At 38.9% G+C, this 27480-nt stretch overlaps 2 protein-coding genes across 11 annotated transcripts in view; one reads left to right on the forward strand and one right to left on the reverse strand.

Moving 5' to 3' along the window:
* The window catches only part of LOC149651137 (tachykinin-like peptides receptor 86C), a 139445-nt gene that overhangs the window by 93147 nt on the left and 18818 nt on the right, over positions 1-27480 (reverse strand). Inside the window, exons 1-2 of one of the 6 annotated variants that reach the window (XM_089847956.1) lie at positions 18567-20512; positions 18299-18509 (exon numbers count right to left, since the gene is read on the reverse strand). The exons of 4 other annotated variants lie outside the window; for them this stretch is intronic. The gene's annotated coding sequence lies outside the window, so the exon portion shown is untranslated. Of the gene's footprint in view, positions 1-18298; positions 20513-27480 lie in introns of those variants that run through there. One more of the 6 variants, XM_089847955.1, reaches the window with a different exon arrangement.
* Positions 1-27480, forward strand: part of unc-5 (netrin receptor unc-5) — a 104533-nt gene that overhangs the window by 42245 nt on the left and 34808 nt on the right. For all 5 annotated transcript variants that reach the window (XM_089847945.1, XM_089847948.1, XM_089847947.1 and 2 more), the window contains exons 2-4: positions 1002-1367; positions 15774-16058; positions 20507-20674. In XM_089847945.1, the coding sequence (XP_089704071.1) occupies positions 1002-1367; positions 15774-16058; positions 20507-20674 (819 nt within the window). The remainder of the gene's footprint in view (positions 1-1001; positions 1368-15773; positions 16059-20506; positions 20675-27480) is intronic.

Raw genomic sequence — 27480 nt, forward strand, 5'->3', positions numbered from 1 at the left:
GATAAGTTGGCCTTATACTCCCTCGATCCTTCCAAAAAGGTTCGGTTTCTCCTGGACCAGCCAGGGATCGTACGTGAGATGCTATACAATGTCAGTCCAGGGGCTATATAGAAGCTAAAGGCGAAAAGAAGGTTGGTTGGTTGTCTAAAAAAGAAAACCTCTTCTAACAGACTTAAAGGGATACGGGGGTGGATTTTATTGATTTTGGGCCAGGGATTTCTTTTTTATCAACTCTCGAAGCAAAAAGAAGAAAAAAAGAAAGGTTCCTTCTAGAAGGACCTGGTGCTCTCTTTCAGTTCGCCAAACTTTAGCCTGGTTTTATATGCCTTATTTCTCCATTGACTGTATCAGTGAGGAAGGTTTTTTTGGGCTCGCGACTCCTTTTTTCCACCGTTCCACGCCTTCCAAACTCCAATGGGCGATGGTTACTCGTGTCATTTCCCAAGCTTCATTCCATCTCCATCGCGAAAAACTCCTCGGGCAACTTTAGCCATCCAGAGCTAGACTGGATTTTCACCATGGCGCGTACGGTGTAACTCCACGCTTCCGTTTTCGTTTCTATCCCTTTTTTTTTCTTTCACCCTTGGTACTTTCTTCTTTATTTTTCCTATACTCGTAAAGCTTCAGAATTCAATGAGATCTCTCTACAGGGTGGGATGGTATACATTTAGTTGAGTAGCTTCGTATAGTCGATGAAACGAAAAAATGCCGGAAGGGTATACTGTAGGTATGTAGAAAAGAAAAGGTCCTTGCCTACTTGCTCTAGAGTCTGGAATCAATTGCCACCATCATGGAAAATCTGCTTATACTGTCTGACTTTGATTACGACCATGTATGGGTTGTTGAAGTCCATTTTTGTTTACCGATTGCAAATTTCCGTCAAATTTAAAAGTTGAACGCCACAATCTCCTCGGTTGTTCATAATATTTGCGATAGTTAGTTGTATATATATTGCAATGAACCCATTTTAAATGGATATATTTTTTCTGTTATGTTCACAGGAGGTTTACTACTACTGGATTCAATGGCCACCGAAGAACCAGAGTCATCAAACGCTAAACCAATTTTCGTCGAAGAACCAGCTGACAGTTTTGTAATTCGTAACAAAGCAGCCACTCTCTCGTGCAAGGCAAAACACGTCTTGCAAGTATACTTCGAGTGCAATGGCAAAATGCAGGAGAAGAGGCAACACAGCCACCAAGACTACGTGGACCCCATGACGGGAGTGCGTCAGATGGAAGTATCCGTCGACGTACCACGTGGAGACGTCGAAGAATACTTCGGCCTGGATGGCTACGGCTGCGTTTGTCACGCGTGGTCCTCGGCTGCCAGAATTAAAAGCAGAAGAGCCGTCGTCAAAGTCTCATGTGAGTCTTAACATTCGATATAACGGTGATTGGGTGACGTCACGTGACATATTTTGCATTGATAAAACCAACTGAGTGAGATACTAAATCGGACACCTGACGTCACCACGTATTAATGTTGTGTCAGGTTGATAAAAAATCATTAAGTAACAGTTGGTCATAGATGTGTTTAAAGTCAATGAATACAAAGGGAAGATTAGTTGATGTTTGTATGTCCAGGAAATAACATGTTAAATGGTATTTTCGAATGAAACATTGAGAAAATATGAACTTCAACCAATCTTTCCTTGATATTTCTGAGTTTGTCTATGATGTTCCTCCGCTATACTTCGTAGAAGTGCTTGTACTGTGTGTGCCTATACTCTCTATATCTTCCCAAAAATCTTTCACTAACCCAAGATTTTCTAAACTTGAGCTATAAATATAATATAAGTACTTACACTATTTTTGATAACCCCGTAAATGCTTTCCGTCAAACCTCACTATCATCAAATCAATGTTCGTTCGTGGTTCGTTCTATATATATATTTTTTGGTCCCCGCAATTTAATTAATTCTCGATATTGCTTTGTAACCCGTCGCCTAAAGACGGGAAACAACCCCCGGCCATAACCGTATACCGTCTTTTTTTGGCCGTGAGGCTCATTTCGGAAATGAAATTCTTGCCATAACTCCTGTAGCCTTAATAAAAAGATATCACCGTTAATATCTCGCCCCCTTGCTAAAGAATGCCAAAAAAAACTCGACGAGAAAAAAATAATAAAATAAAAACAAGTTTTAGAAGCTCGCCCTAGAAACTTCCTTCTACGATCAAATTTTCTAAAAAGGGATTGTTAAATGCCCTAGATGGAAAAAGATGGTATTCACCTAAAATAATCTCAAGCAAGCTATAAGATAGCGTTGCGGAAGTTGTATATTACAAGTGACTACAGACAGTCCGTAGTGTTTTAACAACGAGACGTAGCAAAACAGTACAATGCGGAAAATCATGATTTACTTTCTGTAATCGGCCATAGACATATAACCACTCGGTAATGAAGTTATTTAAATAGCTTGTAAATTAATCCATTTAACATGGCTATCACAATCTCAAAATTGTAATTTATCTTAGCATTAGTGTAAATAGACAAAACCAGAATCCCCATATAAACGCGTCAGTTTTTAATTCATCAATTTACCCTGATACGAAAAAAGTGGTTGGTGCAACATTTCTACCATCTTTTTTTTTTCTTCGCGAGAGGTTCTGAACATGTCAAGAGGTAAAATTTTGCGGTGTGGCCTCAACAGGTTGCTTGCTTTAACCGCAAGCAGTCATATAGCGCGTCCCTCAAGCGGATTCCAAAAAGACAAGCCATATAGTAGCTTCTCTATATCTTTCATTGATTCACTTGCTCCCGCAGTCCAAAACGTATACAGGGTGTTTGTGAAAGGTCTATCAATAATGAAAGGGCGTATTTATTGGGCCATTTTGAGTCGAAAATGTTCTATGACATTTTGCCGTCCGAGCCACTGTTTTCAAGTTATGATTGGAGTAATTTACGGATGACCCCTTAAATTTAATTAAGAAATTGAAAGACAGCGCTAATTTAATGAAGGGGTCATCCCTAAAATATTCAAATCATAACTCGAAAACCGTGGCTCGGACGGCAAAATGTCATAGAACATTTTCGACTCAAAATGGCCCAATAAATACGCTCTTTCATTATTGATGGACTTTTCACAAACACCCTGTATACTCGCTATATATATCGAGAATTTCCCCGCGTTCCCCCTATTCTCACGGTAAATCATGTTCTCTCCCAAGTAGTAGCGCCCCCTGATATACGTGCAAGGATGGAATATAATACGATTTTCCCTTTATCACACTCCCTATACCTTAACTCGTCGATTCCATTAAATTATCATAAGTGATTTGATACCTTAAAATGGAATTATACTATAACCAATGCCACCAACCTTCCTTGTCACCCCGCAAATACATTATCGCCTTTATGGAAAACGACATAAACTCGTTAGTATACAGTTACAGGTTGAATATTATTATCAAAAATCGGATTAAGTGGAAACAATATTTCACAAACATGGTTAGGCTATAGCCTGCGTGAGAGACACCTGAAATATTAGGGTTGGTAATATTATGTTCCATCCCTTCACCGTCCGTATAAGTTTGTTGAATTTGATCTGACGCTTCGTATTATCAGAGGTTTATAATACTTCTCTTCGAGCGAAGTTTACCACAAAGCGGGATGGTAATTGTAACATGATTCTTCCCAACATCATTTTACATTTGGAGCAAGGTTAGCCAAACGGAATCACATACGCGATAAATAGTTCCCTCATCATTACTCTATTAGCGCTTAACTATTTGCCAAGGCGCATGCGCTTGCGAAGACAATCAAGGTTTGTGGGTTGATTGCTGAGGATTGAGTACCCTAGCACGGTGCGATGCCCATCTTAAGTTTGATGAGCAGGAGTGCAAACAAAGAATCCAGTTACATGACTAAAGTAAGAGGATACGTTGTGCCAACCTTCTTCTCTTATCCCCTTCCGGTATTATGAAAAGTCAACCCAAAAAAAAGGTGCTCAACTGGTTTCTGTATCAATGAAGACATAAAATTTAACTGGATAACATTAGCTTAATGCCTTCGGATGCAACGTTAAAATGGTTTGCCATTTCGAATAATTCCGAAATGAAAACGTAAAACTTAAATTAGAATTCATTCCAAACGGTTAAACAAAGACAATTCCTTATCAACGCTGGTGATTTTCTTTCGTAACATTAATTCCGATTTTCATCGCGACCCAAACCGAAAGCATTTCAACCGAGCAACGGCACCATTATTAAATGTATCGTAATGAAAAGCGGTCGCGATGCGCTTAGACCGATCCTTTCGTCTCTAATGACGCAAAAGCCCACCCACCATTGCTTAGCATCGCATTGATTTCGGGCTATCCGAGCTTATAGCGTTATCTCAGTAGACGCTCGAACAAATCAGACTCGCGTTAAGCCAAATTGAACTAGAGTCCCGGGCCTAGCTGCGGACTTCGGAATAAATCTAATCTTCAATTAGGGCCCCTTTGCCCTTTTACCAAAGGCTATCGATAGGTGTTTATACTAAAAGAGGGTATCTACCCCCTATAGTTTTTAATACGTTTGCTTTAAGAATTATACTCGTTTGAATTGAACAAGGTGTGGAAAAAATCGCTAAATCCACATATTATTCATCATCCGATACGTGGGACGGTATAACCATTTTCCATCTTTAATTGACAACAAAGTCGAAGCCAGTATACATCCAAATTCGAGCACACTCTAAACACGTGAAACCCAGCTTTGGTATACATTATACGATCACATTCGGAAATAAATCGGGGGTTGAATGTAAGTACTATGTCAACATGAAGGGATTAGGCCTAACTGTATGGATTGTAAAAACTCTCGATCCATTATTGTTAAAATATGTTCCCTGTTGTACCGGGGAAGAAATCTAGAATCAATCCGTGACTCATACGATACGGTATTGAAATTTTGTACTCTGGTATAATCCACTTTATATCAGTGCTTGAAAAGCTCTCGAACGTCGAGTAGAAAGGCATACTATAGGAACCTATGGTGAAGGACAGAGCTAACAGGTTTCAAGTGGGACTCGAAGCTCAGGGATTACGGGACTGCGTAGTGCCTACTAAGGGAAATTGGGTTTTTTGGAAACGCAAATCGAATAAGAGGTAAAGGTGGTCTTGTTTTAAAAAAATCCAGATTTGAGAAACGCATTGTGCATTTACAAACTGAACAACAGAGTTTTATCAATTTGACTGAAAGAGATCTGTATGATTAACAAGCTTAATTGCTGTTTTAAATTAGATTACCCAATTCTTGGAAAGCAACTCAACTGTTGCTTGTTAGACACAAATACCACCACGAACTTTCGAAGAACAGTTGTGAAAAACTAAATCTTAGAAACCTAAAATTTCATCAGACTGGCGAGACGCAAAGCTTAGCTTAAATCCTTAATCGCTTACTGTTACAACACGATGCTAGGTCTCATTTTTCTCTCCACCCCTTAAGCAATTCCCTACAAAATTGTAGTGCACCATCCAGACGGATTAGAAATAATCTCATAGGGGTGCGAGCGGTACCCAGCCCTTCATACCCCTCCAAATTCACGCGGTGATTGACTAACCAATGTTATCCATGTAAAAACATTTCACGCTGCAGTTTTTGTGTGTCTACGCTAATCCCTTATGATGTATCTCGTTAGGGATTAGAGCTATATACGTTTAAGAGTCTGACTCAGTGCAATATATATACCTATATAAAATAAAGCGAAGTAATAATTAAATTAATTAAGAAAGAGAAAGACGCGTAGCTTATAATTAAATAAGATCCACCCTATATAAATTATTAAAAATTAACGAGGGAATCCATCATAATAATCCCATAACGTTAGCGAACGACAGATACGTCCGTCCGTCCAATCAACGTTTTCCACGCTTACTGATTTAAATAAATTAATAAAAGTTAATTACCGAGAACTCAAATTAAAACTAATTTCGAGAATACTTTTTTGGGAACGCGTAATTAGAAGCGAACCGAAGAAAATCCCTAATGAACTTTCATTACTAAAAAGAAAGCTATAAAAGGATGGAAAAGGGGTTGTTGAAAAATCCAGCGTCATATAATTTAGGAAGATTCTCAAGACTTAAATACCATATTTAGTCCCTTTCTAAGACGATATTCGTCCCCCCTTCGTAGTACTCGCTTTTCTAATGAGTCTCCCGTAGCGTCTTTACCAAGTCATCATTCCATTTGAAGAAGAGAATCAAAAGAAGGAGGGGGGGGGGCAAAATGAAATAGTATGGGGATTTCGGAATGTCTTTCTAATAATGAGCTAAACCTCGGTTAGCATAGATAGCTATAGCTACTTTCGAAAAATAATTTTTTTTTTTACGAAGGAAAGATTGTTTAATAGTTTCACTCAACGTCTGTCGAGCTCGTTTCGGCTACCTCCGTTCATTTTTGGGTCTTTGGCCCACCCTTATACTTTCCTATAACGAAATTTGGCTTCTCTTCTGCGACTATATTAAGCGTAAAGTATACTTAATACATTTGGGCGATACGGCAGGCAAGGCCGGGCTCACCGAAATTTCAGAGCCCCGAGGCTTTCTCCCTCTCCGCAGTCTTCATGAATATTTCATGAAAATTCTATCGCTTACGAAAGCTGAATTCGGTAGCCCATGCACTCGCTAATTTTATCCTAGCAAAGTAAAAGTGGTAGGGGGAAAGGTTTGAACTTCGGGGATTTTGGTTTCCAGTATAAGGAGAAGCGTTAAGGCGAGTCGGGGAAAGTTTTCCACAAATATGACTTGTCGCGGCTTGGTGATTCAAAGTTTCAGTCATGGTGTTGTTGCTTCCACTAGGACTCTTAGCTATAGGACAAAAGTGATTATAGACGCAGCGAGAGTCACTTAAGAGGGAAATAAAAGTGTACGTATGTACGGCGCGTGAAAACGAAAGGGGGATTAAAATCCGCCAAAATATTCAGAACGCCAAGGGCAAATATCAGAAAAGGGATGCTAGCTAGCTAGCTAAACTTCTAAGAAAGTTACACCAGTAGATTAACTACCCACCAAGCGTTAATTTTCGCTACTGTGATTTTGGTTTGGCAAATTGTCGGGGGTTCGTTTGTCAAAATTAAGGAATTGAATTCACCTGGGAAAGACGGGTAAGATACGCGACGACCGAGTGTCATCGTTAGAGGTTTAGTTACACTTACGATATGGGAATTGTGTAAAGTAGTTTTGCATATTGTTCAATTGTAATTGTAAGTTCTTGGGTTCAATACTCATATCTGCGAGGTATTATTGCGAAGAACATATTGGATTATTAAATAAAGCAAAAAAACCCTTGCTACGCAAACTTTCAACGAATTGCTGAGCTTGACATTATACCGGTCTACGTTACGTAATACAATGAAACCTTAATCGAATGTCACATTTTTTTTTATAAAAATAAAAAAGGCGAGCAAGCTAGCGGCGTGCGCGTGACATTTGGCGTCTCCAGCACGATAAAGGGGTCCTAGGATATAAGTCGCGTGCGGTTTTCCATTGGACGACGTGCCTTGTATATTTTGACATAGTTTATTGGCCGCTTCCTGTCTCCCTACAAAATCGTTTCCTTTCCTTTTGATGTCGCAGCCGCCTTTCGTGTTTGCTCAACTCGGCACTGTTAACACCCCCGCGTAAAAACCAAGTGAACGACAGAGAGGGAGACAGGTTCTCTTTTTTCTTCGTCGTCTTTCTCTAGTAATTAGAGAAATCATTTTGAAACTGTACGGGATAGTCGAGACTACACTGACTAACGTTAAAGCCTTCCGTGTCAATTCTTGGTGGAAGGTGCGTCGCCTCCTAAAGTAATTGCGTTTGAATCAACGGAAGCGAATACAATAATATCAATTTATAACGAGGAAGTAATAAATTATGAATCTAAATAAGTAAAAATGATGGGGCACCTCCACCTGAATTATTAATAGACTTCGTTCGCAATCGTATTTTATACCAAAAATGTCTAAATGTAAATAGGGTGTTTCATTGGGATCGAAGGGATGCATGCAACGTTGTTTTACAGTAAATTTTATGCGGGTTCCGCGTATTTAATATTTAAACGTGCATAAATAGGTTTGCCTTTCATCAAAACGCTCCTAGTTGAATATTATTTGCGTGAAACAATATTTGAAATGGAATTCATTTTCAGGGTCAAAGTTCACGATATAAATCCCAAACTAAACAATACTCAACGCAGACTTAATTTATCAATGTATACTCTATGAAAGCACGCAGTTTTAACGTTCAACAAAGTCTTGTTGTAGCTTGCAGGCCGTCATAGACAGCTAGAGAGAGGCCTCATTGGAATTCTGAACCACACGAAAGTGACTAATGATGCCGTAAGCGACCTCCTCGTATCTTTTGGTTCCTTTTTTTTCTGAGGAGGAGTGTGCCTCGAAACAACATTTCCTAAATTAATTGGTTTCGTTGAGATATTCGAAGTTTATTCTGTGAAAAAGTGGGTTAGGAATGAACGCCTCGGATTCATTCTGTTGGCCTTTTTTTATTCTTATTTAATATTTCAACGTCTTCAAGTATAATGGAGAAACTAAAGAGGCCTCCAACGTCTTTTTGACCGTTATAACAAACTATCCCCCGTATACATTTTTTTCCAAATGAAAAAAATATCTTAAAGGGAATTTTTTCTTTTTCAAACAGCTAGCACGGAAATGTTTTCTTGATTATGTCTTGTTGAGGGCACCTCCTCCAAATTCCGAAAAATACGTCTAAGTTATAACTTTGAAACCTAATTACTGTCAGCCTTATATAGCTGCAGGGTTTCCAAAAATCTACTTGACAGCTGAAGGAACTTTAAGCATTTAAATAATAAGCCATACTTGGCGGTAGATCGTAGGTAAATATATAAGCAGACTTGACTTAAAACCGTCCTGTATTTTTAAATGAGGAATTTTAGAAATATCTCCTTAAAGTTTATGTGGAATACAATGTCGAGACTGTTCAGTATACGTTTCATAATTCATTTCCAGGCTTTTTCAAAATTTTCACAAATTTTCAACTCATTGGTGAAGCTCGTACATTAGGTCCTTGGACCACTTTACCACAACTAAAACTCGTATGATCGAGCCTTAAATAATTGTCAAGCTAAATCAAATAAAGGATATAACTATAATTCAGTATCAAAACCATATTTTCCGTGCATTTTGCAGAAACATAACCATTAGTTTCAACACTCTACAGCATCACGTATCATATTTTGGAAACATGACTAACAACCTAATTCAATCCTATTATTCACTCACTGTTCCTTGTAATTTAATTGTCAGATTCAACTAACTAATGTATAATTCGCGCGCGCAAAATTCAACATTGGCCTATGGCATTTAAGACAAATTGCGATACAACGAAAGTCCACTTAATCAACGATAAAACCCACGCTGCTCCTTCTTCGTTCATCCTTAAACTTAGCTTAAACTCCTTTTCTGGAAGAATTGGGCAGGAAGGTCTTAGTCAACTACATATTTTGTCAAGGGGATAACCACTACAGAATTATGGGTACATCATGAAATGAATTAAATTGGAAATTCAAATCAGGTTGACGCTGTATGCTCAGGGTTCATACAACTTGTTACTTTTGGAAAACCGATTTCCTTGAGTTTTCCAGGTCTTTTCCCCCATAAACTTCCCTGGTTTTTCTCCATAAATGGAGTAATAACAACGGGAGTGGTTTCTTAACAGTTCATAACAAACTTACTCAACCTCACATATTTCCCTGAATTTTACTAAAAATTCTAAATTTGCCTGAGGTTTTTGTCAACTATTTGTTTCCCTGAGTTTTCCAGGTTACCCCTGTTTGTATGAACCATGTATTCTGTTACGGATTTAAAATTTTCTCCTTAAATCTTGAGTGGACACTGTCTCAAGAAGGTGAACTGCGCCTCGAATTCCCCCAAACCGTCCTCCTTCCCCACTTTCTTTTTCATCAACAGACTTCCAGCCCGTTCTTCACGATGTTAAGGCAGCAACTTATTTAATTAACCGCGTGAAAAGACTCGGGAACCACACCCATGAGACGGTTTCCATTCCTGGTTTTACTCGACTTGGCAACGCGGCAACAGATAATATACGCGAGCAGGGAAAGCAATGAAAATTTTCTTTAATAAACTCGTCAGTAGTCTTAACGCTATGGGAGCCTCTCGCGCGGTTTTTGCGGGTTAGTACCGCTTCGGAGCAAAAAGAGAGAAGGGGCCCCTTTAACCGACCGACTCGTAAAGGTTTCAGCCATTTTTAGAGTTGGTACCGTACGTGCGTGGTAATTTGACTACGCCTGACCATATTTCGAAAATCGTTCTTCATTTATACGGACTCTATATTTTTCAGAAACACCGTTGCAAAAATTAGCCGACACTTAGAATATAAAAGAGTGAATTGAACGTGATTTCGGGTATATATGTGGTTTTTTACCAAAAAGAGTGGGTTGCAATGTGGACCTTACATGTTTAACGGGACAGGAAATATAGTAATAAAATAAGTATCGAGTAATTTCCTCGTTTGGGAGGTAAAGTTTTTTGGATTTCCTCTACATTCTCAGTACCCTAAAAGAACAAGGACAGTGTCCAGTCCTTAGAGATGCAAACTATCCATGGTACAATGTCCAGTCCTTAGAGATGCAAACTATCCATGGTACAATGTCCAGTCCTTAGAGATGCAAACTATCCATGGTACAATGTCCAGTCCTTAGAGCTGCAAACTATCCATGGCACAATGTCCAGTCCTTAGAAATGCAAACTATCCATGGTAAAATGTATCCCCCTTCGAGGAAAATTACACCTTGTAAGTTTTAGAAACATTCTGATTGCGTTATCGCCGCCCAGAAACCTCTTCGTGCGAGTTGTTGGTACATTACTTCATGCCATGAGGGTGTTCTGGTTTATATAGATCCTCTGTCCATGTACGATTTTTAACAGTGGGCATGAACCACGTTTTCCAAATTGCTTCCAGTTGTACGTGCTCTAATATCGAAAATGGAATCGAGTTTTGCCTTTTTCTAGCTAGCTAGCGTTCTTCTATATACACTCCAACTTTCTATGTAGTTTAGCACTTAAATTCCCAGTGGCCAGGCACGAGACGGGCCAGTTATTATAGACCAGAAAGATTTATACGCGTGGACAAGATATGTACGTAACCAGACGACCTTGGTTCATTTTTAAAATTGACCCCTTGACCTTGGTTCTATCCTGAATTTCCAAAATAGGCTTTAAGTCGACACGACACGTCGCTTGAGACAAATCAAGGGTGAAGCTACGTGGACCATTAAATGGTGCAAGGAATGAGAAAATTCATATAATACGGTCTAACTCTAACAATTAGTATACCTATAAACCTCAACCTATAATTTAACACCATCGTCCTTGAAATAAAAAGTAACCAATTTTGTAAAGAAAAAAAAATAATTCAAACCCTATAATTAAATATCAGAACGAAGAAGGGCTGTACAAGTAAATGAAAAACCGCGGACCAAACCATTTTTTTTAATGTATTTTTCACATCAAGGGTTCCGTTTCCCATTAAGGAGATTCAAAACCATCTTCCCCATCTAATATGACGTCGAAGAAAGTGGTTTACGTTTAAATCGAACGCAAAATATATAAACCTAAGCCTTTTTTCTTTATATAAGGCAGGTAATTAATGCTCATGGTTGAGTAATTTTACGGTAGCTTATCCACGTATCTGATATCTTTGTTGACGATCCCCAAAAAATGGAGAACCGGGCCTATGTCTGTCCTTGAGAACAGCTGCTATGTAATTAGTGCTCCGGTGAATAAAAAAAAATGCTGAAGGCATATCCTAAAAAAAGAAAGAATGGATGGTTTTGGCCTGATGGCGAATGAAGCTTCTCGAGATCGTCTGACCCGTTTCCGAGCTGAAGTTTTTTTTTTTAAATTTCATCCCCTGCTCGAACAACTTTTCCATTATTAAAACCAGGCTTATTATTCAGGCAAAAAGATTGTTCGCCTTTTTAATTTTTTTGTGTAATAATATATATAAAAAATGACCTGAGTAAAGTGGCTGTTCCGGGCTGTTTCATGTTTTTATCCATAAAAAGTCTGTGATACGAGGTATTATACAATACCTGCGTGGTATAGTAAGATTTGTAAGGGAGGAAGCTGTCATATTCCTCCATTGTTAAAAAATGTTTTGACAAATTGTGTCTTTGTTAATTAAATACAAGTTTTATCAGGTCAAAATTAGTACGGTTTTCGAAGGGACTTTTTCCCTCATCCCCTGTAACTGGTTCTTCTCATAAGTCACAGTTCAAAGGTTAGAAAGGTTAATTCAATTGTCCAATTGTCATTGTAGTGGTCGATTTGAATTGAAAAATTTACTAGATTGGGCAGGAAATAGAAGGCGGGACTTCATTTTCTCCTTCAGTGCATTTATCAGAGGAATTTAAAAAAGCGCCTTGAACGTACGTGGGTGTTACTGGCACGGTTCTCGGTAACTGATAATGTGTGGAGATTGCCATATAGCTAGCTACTAAGTCGCGACCACTCAACTCTTCAAGAGAAGGGTATATTTTTTATTTTAATGGTCTTCTTCCTTTTCTTTCTTCTTTAATTTAGAAACCTCCCCAATTCTTTTAGATAAGAGAAAGAGACCGTTTTTTAGACTTTGATCTCGCCATCTCTCTCAAGAGCGTGTTTAAATAATCCAATTGAATTTATCATTTGAAGCTAGAGACGCCATTGTAATAGAAATGATGGAAAATCTTCAGGCGTAACCCAGCATAAGACTTTATAAAAGAATTATGTATTAATATTAACTTGTTGATAGTTTAACACCGTAAGGAAAAATTAACGCTACATTGATATGGTAGGTAATCATTATCTCCGAAGGGATTTAAACTTCAAGTTATTTCAACATTCACACAAGTTTTCAAATCCCTTAAAGATTTTATCACCTTCGCTTCAGATCCAACCTTTATTAAAAATGCTCCTAATCTTTCACGTATATAAAAGATTTAACGCGAAAAGTTTTGGGAACAAGTCGCTAGAAATTTTATCTATTACAGCTCGAGACTTTAAATTTAAAATCCGCGTAGTCCCTGAGGCGTTGGCGCGTGCATGCCGTTACTGGAATAATTTTCGCGTTTGACGTTTCCTAATCTCCCCGAGCATCTGCCTTGATTTACGTCCGAGATTAAAGTTCTCAACATTTTCAAAATAACGCCATTCTGGATTTTAATTTCCCGACCGAAAACTTTCAGAGGGATATACTATACTATACTGACAACGGTTTAAACGACGCTAGGGTGCATTTTTGACACTGTACAGCGAGAGCGAATAGGCTTGACTTGTTTACAGCTTTTCTAAATTCTAGGGTATTAATAAAGCCCAGTTCGTTTTGCAATTATGATCCCTTGTCGGCCACGCGTTTCGTACGTTACAAACATCGCTTGCCTTGTTTGCTTACTCAGAAACTTTCCGACCTAAAGGCTACAAAATTTGTTTAGACGAACCATTTATAAGTTTACGAACGTAAGTTTCCGTTCAACATATTCATCGCCCATTTGACAGTATGTGAAGTTATCGACTTATATAATCATACACGTATGTAAGACCCACCGAATTATACGGTAACCGGTCGCGATATTAAATATTTCAGTCAACAACTTATAGCATATTCGTTTTCACGCTTTGATTTTACATTCTGCAGTACGCGTTTAAAAGCATCGCCGAATTTATATTATAAACAAATTTTAAAAGGTGGATATTTATGTTCAATCAACGTTTACGACGCGCTATAAAAGATTCTAATTCTAGCGTTTGCGCCTCTGGGGATTTTACGGGTTAATGGCTACGGTTATGTATCTCAAAAGTTTGTTTATTAATATAAGTAAACCAACTGAAATGGTATTACGCTGTAATGTGTAAAATAGAAGCGAGAACCGGGGTTGTTCAAAATTTCATAGATTCTGAGATCGCGCCACGATTTGATTGTCGTAGCGAAATAATAAAGAGTTTGAAACATTTTCGCTCTTAACCTTTCACTCACATTGTCCATCAACTTTTACCGCGTCAATCCAGAGCAAACGAAACACCGTAATAAGGATATACGCGACTTTACAAAAGTAACGTCGTTACAAAGTATTACGAACTCGTATCTATAGTTAAGTATTTAGAATGAAGAAGATGTCAGAAGTAATATTTTGAAAGGTCGTTGAAAGAAAAATCGTGGTAGCTTATAAAGCGTGTCTCGAGAGCGGGCATGGTAAATAGTCCCTTACGTATAACTGCCGCAGATATTACTTACTCTTTGTACTTCCGTATTGTCGCTTTCATAAAAGGCATTATTCATTCCGCGCGGAGGCCCTATCTAACCCTGCTACTATAGAAAGAGGCTCGTGCGACGAGAGAAGACTAGAGAAGGGTCATTGTCACTTTTATTAGCGGCTTTTCTGTCTTTTTTTTCCATATCATTTTTGTCGAGCTCAGCGACAAACAGAGCCCAAATAGTCCGGGGCAGGCAAGCCTTACGACACGAGTTTATTTGCCGAAGCGTGCTATCCGGCCCGAAAGATGTTCCACCTAATTTAAAGCGTTCGTCGCCTAGCTCTTTTCCTATTTCAGTATTTCGCGCCTTTTGGAAAATCTTCCTCGCGCTCGCGGTGTTAATTAGATTCGTCGTTTATCTCGATTCCCGAAGCCGTGGACACGTACCGATCCCGATGCCATGCCTTCGCCTTTACCACTTTGATAAACGGCTAAAGACACCCGTACGGACAAACAGACCGAGAGAAAGATATAGTTCGAAATACTGAGGCTATTTCCTTGTCCAGAGTATTAGTCTCGATTGGACTTCTGTCCCCCTAACATCTAATTTACCATACTGGTTGGTGATGACCAACAATATCGTAGAGGGTTTTATCAGTAAAGATTTCAGAGCAAATCAATACTGTTAATAAAATTCATCGACCTCTGCGATTTTTATGAAAGGGTTTGCGTTTTTACCACTGTTATGTTTCCAAGTTTGGGCTCAACGTCCATTCCTAAACTCTTCGTATATTCAAATATGTTTACTCTCCAATGTGGATTCTACTGCTCTGACGTACTTGTTCCGTTGTTCAGGGGCGATTCTAACCTGAGTGATGGAAACTTTGGGTTACTTAGCTAAGACAGTCTTAGGCTTGATTTGACCTTTAGGAATTTACGCTATACTTAACATCGCGCTCGGAATAATATTAGATTGGACAGCGTAAGATTTGCAAATGTAGTGCCAGGGAAGTTGAGGGAACCTTAAGACTTATTGGCAAGAGAGGATGGGGTCTTAAGATGAAGTATACATCCGGTGTTTAAATAATACACTTCGGACTCCCGAAATCGCGGTTGTTGAATATTAATGTCGAGTAAGCGTGTTTACTGAAGGGCACAGTGTTTATAAATCTTGACCATTGAGGTCAGTTTAGTAAAGTGATGTTCTGAGTGGTGAAACGTAATAAAATTTGAGTCACTCGGAACTGTGCGTTGTAATGTAACATAAAATCTTTGTATGAAAACTCAATTTTCATAATGTACTATAGAAGACCAATATTTCTTGAAAAAATATATACTCCCACTAACCATTTCTATATCACTTCGCCAAGCAATATACTAACATCTGCTTTAATAACTTGTGTTTCGCTTGCTGTAGTTTTTCTCAATTAACCGCATAATTTTTGGGTATTTTATTGGTGACGGTATTTGGCTTAATATAGAGAAGTTAATATAAAATTAACTCGTGGCAAATGGCAACTTTCATGGAATTGAGAGAATTTCCTTCTATTTTGTGCGTTCATGGGTTCGTGTAGACTTGAGGAAGCCTTTTCCAAATCAGCCAATAAGTACTTCGGTGGAGATTGAGGGTCAAATTTCTTTGGCCTGTCTACCCCCGGAGGGTCTGCCCACGCCCGAAGTAATCTGGTTGAAGAATGGAGAACCCATCGACGTCACCAAAGAAACAAACTTCATTATATCGAGTGAAGGCAGTCTACTCATAAGTCAAGCCCGGCTAGCCGATATGGGCAACTACACGTGCACCGCTCGTAATATCGCAGGACAAAGGTTCAGCGAAACGGCCACCCTTACCGTCTACGGTATGTTCACACTCATTTTACGTTTTATTTTATTATTTTCAAGTTCTATTATATTTTAATTTGCCATGTTGACACCACGCTTCCGAAGATATCATAAACGTATTGCATTTTAGAATCAAGTTGAAGGTTTTTTGGATTATAGCAATGGTTCAGCGTAATTTTCCATAATTTTAAAATATCCTTAGACCATTTCAAACAGTGGTCTTTGGACAGTTCTCCTTCTGACCTCCGATAAATATAAAGTAAAGGACCCAGAGGCAAGCGTGGTGTCGAAAGTTATTTTTCAAATTATTTTACTCATTTTACCATTTGAAGTCGAATCAGGGTCTTTCTGATAAGTCTACCATAAATTAAGGGAGACGTTCTTAGGGTAAAATTGAGTCACTTTATCAGGATCGCCCTGTATATACCCAAGTTCATTGAGCGATCATTACTTTGAAACTATCTTCCTTCTAAAAATATTGGATTCAGAGATAATTTCTCGCCTTTTCCTGGTTTTCCATCAGATCAGTTAATTCTATTAGAATTCTGCAAAGCTATTGACGGTCGTTCTGCCGCCACCGTGTACAAAATCCAATCTGTTTCCCAAATCAGAAGCACTGTATGTGGTATACAACTCTTTCCCGGAAAGTTCCTCCGTAATATCCTTTAGCAGTAAAGGATTGGAGCGGTACGGCGGTAAGGGTGTGTTCCCCTTGAGAAAACGTTTATTAGTTTACCCACTTGACCGCAATGAATAGATTCGACGCTCTTATTCATTCGATTCGACCAAAAAGCTTTTCTTCAACAAGAACTAGCATTCAGATGCATCTATATACACCCAAGGAAGATTCTTTGATTTCCAGTCGTGATTTGCAATTCATTGCCCATTGGACAGAATATGGTGTGTATTTTGATTTGCAACCAAAGGGGCAATACACGAAACTTGTTGGAAATTTGGCGCACTGAAGTAACCAAGAATATATTCGGTTCTCGGTGGAATATTTAAAATATCCCCGAGACTGTTGCACGTTGCAAATTAAGTCGATGCGTGAAGCACGAAGAAAACTATTTTCTACGGTCAAACACAATCATACGTCTACCAAATATTGAATTTGCACAAAGAGGTAACTAACTATTCATGGAAATATACCGTTAATTCCACGGCGTATTATTCCTAGCAATACACGCACGAGAAATCTCTAGTTAACACTTAATTAGACGCTGAAGCAGTTTCTCAAGTACGCATTTCCGAATTGCACTTCAGAAGATACAATATGAGTGATGAAGGTTTCTACCCTACTCTGCGCACGTAGAGGTTCATGGCGGCTCGTCTGTCCTCTATTTTCTCTTGTAAATAGGGTGGTTCGCTTCAAAACTTCAAAGCCCTTTCTGCTTAAAGTGAATATTTGAACGTCTTATAAATTCATTCATGATGTTAAAACGCCTTGAGCTACGTTCTACAAGTATATTTTTTTTAAAGATTTCACTTCCGTTTGAACTGAAATTCCTCAGGATGTATTTTAAATATGGTTAGTGTACGAAGAAAGAAAGATAGATAAATATTTAAAGACTGATAGATTCGTGATCGTATCAACAGGTAGATAGCAATTACTACTTATATCAACGGTATAAATTTTAAATTGAGAATGGCAAAACATTATATAGCTTGTTAAGCCTCGATGGAGAATTTAACATATTTCACACCCAAAAATATCACTTTTCTAAATCCTCATGGAAAAGGGGTGGATTGTTATTCGCATCTTTGACATGACACGGGTCTGTCTTTCAATCCAGTCGTATCAGTCCACTTTAGAAGGTTTCGGTTCCCTTCACTCCCTTTTAAGTCTTATTAACAAGAGGGTCCCTTAACTCTAGCTGTTGGGGCGTTGTTTGTTTTCGCAGTTCGCGAAACGGCCCGTCTATTTCTACGCTTGTTTACCTTACAACCCACAAACCAAGGAATATAGCGTCAAAACGGGAAGTTTGGAAAAGCAAGCAAGCGAGCGAGCGCAAACCCGTTGGGTTTTATATTTAGAATCGGTTTTTATCGAAGAAGAAACCGAGAGTAAATGACGAGGGTTTTACTCGTTTTGGGACTAGATGAGAAAAACGACGGTCGTGTCTCATTCTAGACAGATTTCTCCGTCGTTCTTCGATAAATTGCTCTTGTTCGACACGCCGTACTTGAAAAGTGACACCCAGGATTATTTTTAAAGCTCTTCAAGACGCTCGACATCTTTCTTTCCCCGGCAACGTACCATCGCTTCTTCATCATCTTTTTCCTTTTAGCTCTTTTCCCTTCATCTCGGTTGACTTCTTTACTCTCTCACGGTTAAACTTTTACTATAAGGGCGTTAGCTCTTCTTGAGAAAGTGTCATTTCCAAGTGTCTGCGTGTTTTTCCGTTAATGGCAAATTGTCATTTCAATATTATATAAAGAATTGTGCATTGTTTAGCAAATTATCTCATCTGAAATAGCGTGCAAATACATTTTATATTCAATAACTTAAATATAGTCTTACTTACTTTAACACAGGGTGTTCCAATGTTCGTCTATATTCTGATCTAACACCCGTCAGTGTAAAATAAATGTTAGCAAGCTTCGATTGCATTAGACAAGCACGGATATTATTTGAAAATTATTTTATAAAATTATTAAACAATGGATCAACTGACAATCCCATGAACGTCTTGATATTTAGAACTATATACAAAATTCTCAAACGATAGCATTCCGAGCATTCCAACTAGTCTTATAGACGATGTTATAAGCCCGTTATGGCTGAACACCTGCGTGATATAAAGAACTATACACGGCGGCTTTTTGAGATGTTCCCTCTTATTGAGTAGGCCTATCTCACGGTACCAGCGGGATTCACTTTCTATAAGCGTAATCCGTCAGGGACCGCTATCCAAGCACCTTAAACTGTCGTAAACCTATTCCCTACGCGGAATCAAAGTCAACCTAACGCTAAACTATCCAATAAAGGCAATCAAAAAGTCTCATTCGATTTATATATAACATAAAAGCGCGTACAAACGCTCAGTCATTCATTGCTTCCATTTCGGAGGCTTGAGGTACGGTAAAATTTGGTAAATCTCCGTGGTTTTAGTTACGTTAACCGCAGAGTTGGCCAAGGGTATTTGGGGGATAACCGTTCGCATTTTGGATTTAGATGTAAAATAATAGAACCTTCCCCCATTCGATTTAAGAAAAAATCTCTTCACCCGCGCTTCTCCTTCGATAAAAAAAATACTATTGACTAAAATCCTATAGAAACAAGCTGTAGCATGATCAGAACCGCTATGATGAAAATAAACGGTTTTAGGAAACGCCAATGCGGTTAGAAAACTTAGAATGGTTCCTACGCCTATGTCCCTCTAGTATGTTACGCGTAATTATAACGTACAACAAACCTGCATATTATATAACAATTCCTTGAATATGGACATACATCAATCTAAGCATTATGGGTCGGCCTTAGTACCTTAGAGATGGAATAGAACGTCTTCAAGAGAGAGGGAGAGAGAGAAAAAAGAGAGCTTTTTTCCAGCAGGGGCCTCTTTCTAATCCTAAACCACAATTTTTTATCCGCAAACCTCTTGGGCTAAATAATGATCGTAAAAATCTTAAGTTTTTATTTTGTACTGCCTTTTGTGACGAAAAAAAAAAATATGGCGAAGAAGCTAGAAGGGCGTTTTTTTCCCGCACGTGAGGTTGTCTTTTATTCGATTTTTATGACAGCGAGTTGTCAATAGGGCTATTTGGCCCTACGCTTCTCTTCACTCTTCGTAGCAGAGCGCTACTCTTCAAAAGAAATATTTTTTTCCTCTCTACCGACTTTTATATATAAATAAAAAAAACTTGATTTCAGGTACTCCAACCAACATTGGAAGTCCTATGTACAGCACGCTTGAATAGCTTCGAAGCTTTTTACTTCTTCGCGCGCTTTTGTGTTATAAACTTCCACCCCGCGCAGCACCACACGTTGTTGTGAAGAAGAAAAGTTCATGTACATAACCGTCATCTTCATCTTTAGAAAAAGGCCTCCGTCTTTTGTTAAAATTACTTTTTAACTACGCGAAAATATCACGTATGCCCTCTTCAAATTAAGTATTGGGGGATAGACTGCTTCAAAGGTTGCGTACTTTGATCGTGAAAAGACGTTTCGTATTCGATGGTGTTTGTAATGATGTAATATAATTCAAGGACTACTTGCTAATTTCCTGATATTTCGACGTACTCACAAATAAATGTTGAACCCATCTTTACAAACTAGTTCTCTCTGTAAGCTGTGACGTATGTAGAGCTTGCATACACACCCTGAAGCAAAAATTCGCTAAATTAAATAATTCAAATTCAACTTTGGCTCAATGAACTTGACGTATAAGTACCACTTCGACATGCACTATTTATCCCGAAAACATTGTAGACTTCATGTACTATTGAAATTTTTATGATTTAGTCAATGGAGGCTGGTCAACATGGTCCCAATGGGGCGAATGTAGCGTTCGATGCGGACGAGGGGTCCAAACTAGGGTTCGAATGTGCTCTCATCCTACACCTCTTAACGGAGGGGAACATTGTCCAGGGGATGGTACGCAAAAATCAGACTGTTCAACAATATGTGCTGGTAGGTACCAATATATTTTTTACACTGGTGATGGCCTTATCAGAAGTACTTTTACTTCAACATTAACCTAGGGAAGTTTCCCATTCACTGTCAATTATACCTTCATTTATAACAACATCCTACATTACATACTTTAACCCGGTTAACATTATTTCCATATTTTCGTGCATTAACCCAAAAACATTCAATCAATTTCGTAACCAACAAGATCATAAAACGTTAATCTCAGAGTTTATGTTTATCGGCGAAACAGCTATAGCACACCAAGCGCGTTTAGTAAATCGAGAATTCGAGATAGCGGGGTTTCGCATACCTGACCTTTCCTGGAACATTTACCTTAATGTATTTCCGATAACTAAAATGCCCATTGCCCCGTGCGGCTCTTTACCAGTAAAATTTCAAGCAGTAAGAGCTAGATGCCCATTAGCAAAATATTTCGCATTCGAAACTACCTATTGCGTTTTGCGTAATATATATATATACTGAAATAAGTTTGGTAAAAGCGTTGATTCGGTCATTTTGTATCTACAAATCGATGCCACAATGTATATACGTACTATATTCAGTGGCGAAATGGAAGGTTATACGCGAGAAACTCTTTATGGCGTGTCTTGATCCGATTAAGGAACTAACGAGGGGAAGATGGGCCCCGAATCATATTCTATCGGCAGTTTTGTTTCGAAGACACGGAAAAGCTTCTATTTTGTTCTTAGCCAAGAACGGGGTATGAAAGTAGCCCTCAATAAATGCTCTAAGATTAAGCAACTGTACCAACGTCTAGCAAGCAACCCAAAAAGAAAGTTTTCTCCGACGCACCGTCCATGTCTTGATTCGACTAGGGAATCCCTCCCAATGCTGTATTTCGTTATAAAGGAGAATGGGTATCCAAGGAGTTAGATCAAAATGGGTATCCAAGGATTGTCCAAGATCAAAACGGGACGGGCACCATTTCGATTCGCTTTCGATTTTTTTTAATTTGTGGGCATTTGAGGAGTAAGTCACTTGTGAGTTATGGTCAAAGATGGTACTTAAAAAATTTTGGATGTTAGGTATATCTAGTCTTGTCGGGTGAATACCGTGAAATCAATGCGATTTGGGGGAAATGATCGCGAAATATGCATGGGGATCTCGTGAAATTTGAGGCGAATTTCACGGAATATCAATCTCACGAAATCTGAGGGAATCTCGTGAAATTTATCGGGAAATGGCATGTATTAAATAAGGAGAGGAAGACGCGTTATCATTCATAAAAAATCGCTAGAAATCAATAAGGAATTCACCACGACGCTCTGGAAAATCAATGACTATTAAAACTACTTGTAAGTGACTTGCCCCTTCAGTGCTTGGATGGATAGGGTTGAGAAAAAGTTGAGGAATTTCCTTTCCTCTAAAGATATATAAGGACCGTATATAAAAATGAGGATAGCTCGAACAGGGCCTCGTGTCGATCCAACATCCCGAGTCTAGTCTACCCATTTTCGTTTCTCGGCCACCGCGTATTGCTCTTGTTTATGGGGGCGCGAAATTTTCTGTTGATTCGGCGGCACAACGGAAATGAAAATAGATTTATTCCGGATGCCTTATTCGTGTTTTTGCGTTCGCGTTCACCGTCTTTCCTTCGACAACTCCGTCCGTATACGGTAGAGTAACAAAAAGAAGAATAAGGGGTACAACACGGTATAATGCTAAGGGAAAAAGGGGAGATTCATCAATTGTCTGTTTCGTTGTATATTTTGCCTTCTATATACGATTACGTATACAAACCCATTCGTTACGGCGTATTTATTCGTAAAGACAGTTACGAGTCTGGGATGCGTGGCTTTTTCTCTCTTTTTTTTGTGGCAAGGTAAAAATAGGCCTAAATCGTCTGAAGGGACTTGTTTAAATAATGGTGTGTACCTAAAGAAGTTGTTTTGGTGGGAATATACAAACAACTCCCGAGAATTAAGTAAACTTAACCAGTTCCAGACATCTTTATATGAATAATAGATAAGGTCAAATATAGGCCTAAACTTTTTCAAAATTACTATAACTCCAGACATTGAAAAACCGGCCTCAAGACGTAAACTTTTCAATCTTACAAGTCAAAACCTTCCCTAAACAACCGACTGAAGTTAATTAAGAAAACTATATGGAGCTCGGGGGAATTCTTAATTGTAATTAACACTAACAAATAATATACCTCTATTATACCAGTGGGCGAATTCTTCAGTCGGAAAACCTCTCGGTATTCGCTAGAGGTCTGCGTGGGAAGGGGTAAGAAGGTCTAATACAGTTTAGTACAAGGAACGATAGAATACGATGAGAACGAGGCTCGTGGGGACTAACGGCTCGGTGATTTTCATTAGATGGAGCGGCGACAGTAACTTTGTAACTTCCGGCCGGAGTCACCCTGGCGAGTGGCGCAGTAACTAAGATGAAGTGCCGGGAATATAGGGGGGTACATGGGGGTGGGGGCTCCGTACTCCGTAGATCGCAAACTTTATTGGCAATCGCGTGTAGCTGTATCTGGGCTTGACTTTTATACGCCTGGAAGAATTTCTCCACTTTGGAGTTCGGGGGTCCTTATCACTCTCTCTCTCCTTTCCTTTAGCCTTAGCCTTGGCTTTCTTCAGCGGCAGACAACTACCCTAGCGCTTTCTCCTTGTTTACTAAGATAGATGTTAAGCGTAAAATTGAATGGAGACTTCGCTGCCAGGGCACAGATTCCGTGACTGCTTTCTAAGATTCGGTCTTATTAACTTCCCATACGTCGAAAATAAGAAATAGTCTCTATTTTAGTTTGGGAAGCGCGTGGAGAAATAGCTATTTATAACTAAACCCGAAAATATTTCAAAGTCGCGAGACTTGAAAAATTTGTATGCTTCGGTGTATAGAGGGGATAACAATTTACAGGGGCTCGTAGGAAATACATTGGCTCGGTTACCCCTGCAAGTTGGCTTCTCTCTGGTAAAAATCCTACGAAGTGTTTAAACATTTTTAAGAAAAACACATTGAAATTTATTATTTTATACCATCACCCCTTTTAATTTAGAGTAAATTCAGACGTCCCTAAGCGAAATAAAATTAAGCTTAATAAACAGATCATCGCCTTTCATTAACCTTTCAGTTTCAAAAGGTAGTAAGGTTATCGGTAGCACGGGTCCAACTAACGTTTAATTTCCAATTATACGAACGAACCCTTTTTTATCCCCCCAACCCTAGCGCGGTCGTTAAAGGTTCCAAAGATAATTCATCTCTCCTGGATTTAATGATGGTCCTCTCCCTTCCCCCAAACCCATTGCTTTTAATTCTTTCTTTCAACTTTCGTCTTTCACACGTTCCCAGTCGACGATAATTGGGTCAAATTTATTCATTGTCAAATTATTTATAGATCCTTTCACAAGTAACGTAACAAACACGAATAAGAGTGCGAAACCGGTTTTTTAAAACCGAAATAATTGCTTGGAGTGCGAGACGGAATTTCATACTTATTTATAATTGTTAGGTTACTTATAATGGCGGTATTTGATCCTCAAAGCATAACGAAACCTCAATATTTATGAGAAGATACTATATAGTATAGTCCAGAATGGATCAAGGCACCACACACACAATAGATAATTAATATCGAATTTTATGCAAAGGCAAGGGCTATCCAGAAAGGAAGGGGAGTTGGGGGTGGGGTAGGGGTTATCACCTTAAGGCTTTGTCACGTCCTATTATAATTAGGCAGTATTGAAACACACAGGGCGCTGCTGGACGGTGTTGTTTCACTTCACAGCTTTCGAGAAAATACCTTAAGGCGGATTAATGATTAAAGGGTTGAATCCTTAGCTAATATTCGGAAATATATATAGGTTGATTTTGAAGCTGCTTTAGGCCTAGGTGATCTTTTCAAGGATAAACCTTTGGAACTTACAAACCGGAAGTGAATTAGTTATTTATAAAAGTTATAGTGCGGACGGACCGGTCATCAACGGTCAGTCAAACTGTTTTAATTTGTAATCTGAAAGACAACAAACTTCTAAGTCCGAAGTAAACCCGGGCCAATATCGACCTATTTCAGCTTGATTCCCAAAAATATTTTTAAAAATTAATTAAAAACGTGATATTTCACATAAAGGAAAATTGACTAAAGAATAATTACACTTGGCGGGTCACTTTGTAAAAATCACAAAAATATCAATACTTCATACATATCCACAAGTTCTCTCCCCCGTTGGTTGTTCCGAGTCCTTAAAACTCTTATAGCTTATTACAAGAGCAAAATCCAACAGCTGCGTTACGGGACCCCTCTGTTAAATCGCATTAATCTTCCTCACCTACGCCCTAATGTCATCGAGAGGTCCTCGAGTGGTGTGTGCCGTTCTGTACAAGCCACGTTTTACGCGCTAGCTATTTTCATTCAACGGCTGCAGACTTTATATATAACGGTGTACAATAGCCAATCTCGAACTGACATGAAAGGTATAATAGGCTTTCACCTCCGCTACCACTAGATAATCCCTGCCAAAGTTCTCAAGTACATGTCCAATATTTGAGTAGCGAGTCCGCTCGCTTTTAGCAGGAAATCGTCACTTTGAATATTACCTCTTTAGAATCTTTACAGAATTATCAGAATTGAACTTCCGTAGCGGAACGAAACCATTACCTTACAAGTAGTACAGTAAATGGATCACTTAATAACCGATAGAAGAGAGAAATATAATACCTTAATCTTTCGACAAAGAATTGGCTGACTCGCTACTAACGAGGGGTAAATCATCACTTGCGAAATGCATGGAAATGTTAGAATTGTTGAGGGTAAGAAAATTTAAATTTTTATTTTCAGGTGAAATCCATGAAATCAGTGCGATTTTGGGGGGTTATCTCGTGAAACCCGAGGAAATTTCACGGATTTATTGGATTTAATATAAGGGTAACGCGAAATCTACAGGGAATATCTCACGAAATTTGAGGATATCTCGTGAAATTTCAAAGGAAAAAATCATTAGAAATAAGGGGAAGACTCTGTAGATGCACGAAATCATTGAAATCACGCGAGGAAATATTTCGAGTCAAGATCATGAATTCGGTATATAGTACAACCATTTCACAAGTGACTTGCCCCTCTTTTGGTTGAGATCTTTTTTTCGGTCCAGTAACCGCCGCTATCAAAATTGGCCTACTAGTCCTTGATTGGAATCGCGGGAACTGTCACCTCTCTCTCTCTCTTTCTATCTTTTATAAGAGTCGAAGCGTAGCATATACATAGGTGGTTCCATTCCTTGGAAAGCTCCCAGGCTCTTTAGCGAGTTTCAAAACCCTCTTTCAGTTCAACCCCCTGTAAAGCCCGCTTTTCCTTAATGCCTGCAGGGTCATTTCATTGCGTAGTCTTAATTGGATGGTGTGGCGGGAAGAGAAAAGCTACAGGGGCTCGCGGAGATGTAATCGATCCCCATCTCACCCCCCTCCCGGTCTTACCAAGGCCTAAACTGATGCCGATTTAGAATTGTCTCCTACACTCTTGGCTCTAGCATCCCCATCTTCCATACACTGGGAGGATGCCTTTCAATTCTTTTATCCATATAGGGATCTGGTATAAGAGTTTATTTTCCTTTCCACGAGCGGTACACCCCATATAGCACATGGGAAACATACTGATGTTAAGGCTTATATAGTATAGTTCTATTTTGTTTTTGAGTTAAGTTGAACAATTATATCGATTGTTTTAAATGGAACTTGGGAATTTGAACATGCCCGTGTCCGTATTGACGAAATGGTTCAAGGGGATTATATGCTTTGTATCCGTGTTAAAAATGAACACGTTTCTCGCAGTGATTAAAAATTCATAGGGAAACAAATTTTGGGTGGGAAACTACAACGATAATTGTTTCTTCAAAGTCACTGTTAGAATAAATAACGAGTTAGACAATATACACATCTCTACTACTACTCTATCTTCAGAACTTTAGCCACCCATTGTGCAATTTATACGCTTTGGAAAGTATTTAAAAATGGGTAAGCCAATGGTGAAACTGGTTCATTTACATTAACCGGAAACATGACCTCATGTTGGTGGCCGGGGCCCGTACGCAGTCCCATTGTTTTCGCTTAAAGGGCAATATATACTTCATCTCGTATCAAATGAGGCAAAATATGTTTTGGTGCAATGACACCCTAGTCTGTTTCTGAAGGGCTTGATAAAAAGCGGCTATTCTCCCGCACTATATAGCTATCTATCCCGGGGGTGGTCCCCGAACTAAATTAGCATTTGAATGGGGAACGGACAAAGGCACATAGAAGAGAACAGAACACGGCGGCTACGGCGGCAACCTCCCTTATCCAAGGATGGTAAAAACCTTTTCTCGACATTGAATAATAGAGAATTCTAGTCGATCTCCCCCTCCCCCCTTTTTTTAAATGAAGAAGTCGACGTGGCGAGCTAGCTAAGCGATAATCCTGGTCAACCTCTTTCTTACGCAAATAGTCCCGAATAATGGTGGGAAGATAGAGGACCTCCACGAACTATATATTCGAATTAGTTTGACACGGTGTGGTCTAGTTTTTCAAAGAAACCTTTTTTGTCCTTTTCTACATTTTAACATATTTGATCCCGGAGATCGTTTGTTACGCTGGTTTTAACAATTTGAATGGTACGAGCAAGGCCTTGGTTCTCTCGTTTCTTTTTTGTCTTTAAAAATATATCTTTCATTGAAGAGTAGATACAGGGTTAAGGTAAATAACTCTATTTTAGACTCAATGCATAGAACTTAAATATAAACAGACTAATTAAGAATTCGTCGTAGGGTGAATTCCATCGTGCGATATATTAAAATTAGCGA

This window comes from Phalangium opilio, unplaced genomic scaffold, assembly GCF_054372755.1.
Source record: "Phalangium opilio isolate 3A_F unplaced genomic scaffold, DU_Popi_V2 ptg000082l_1, whole genome shotgun sequence".
Classification (NCBI taxonomy): Eukaryota; Metazoa; Arthropoda; class Arachnida; order Opiliones; family Phalangiidae; genus Phalangium; species Phalangium opilio.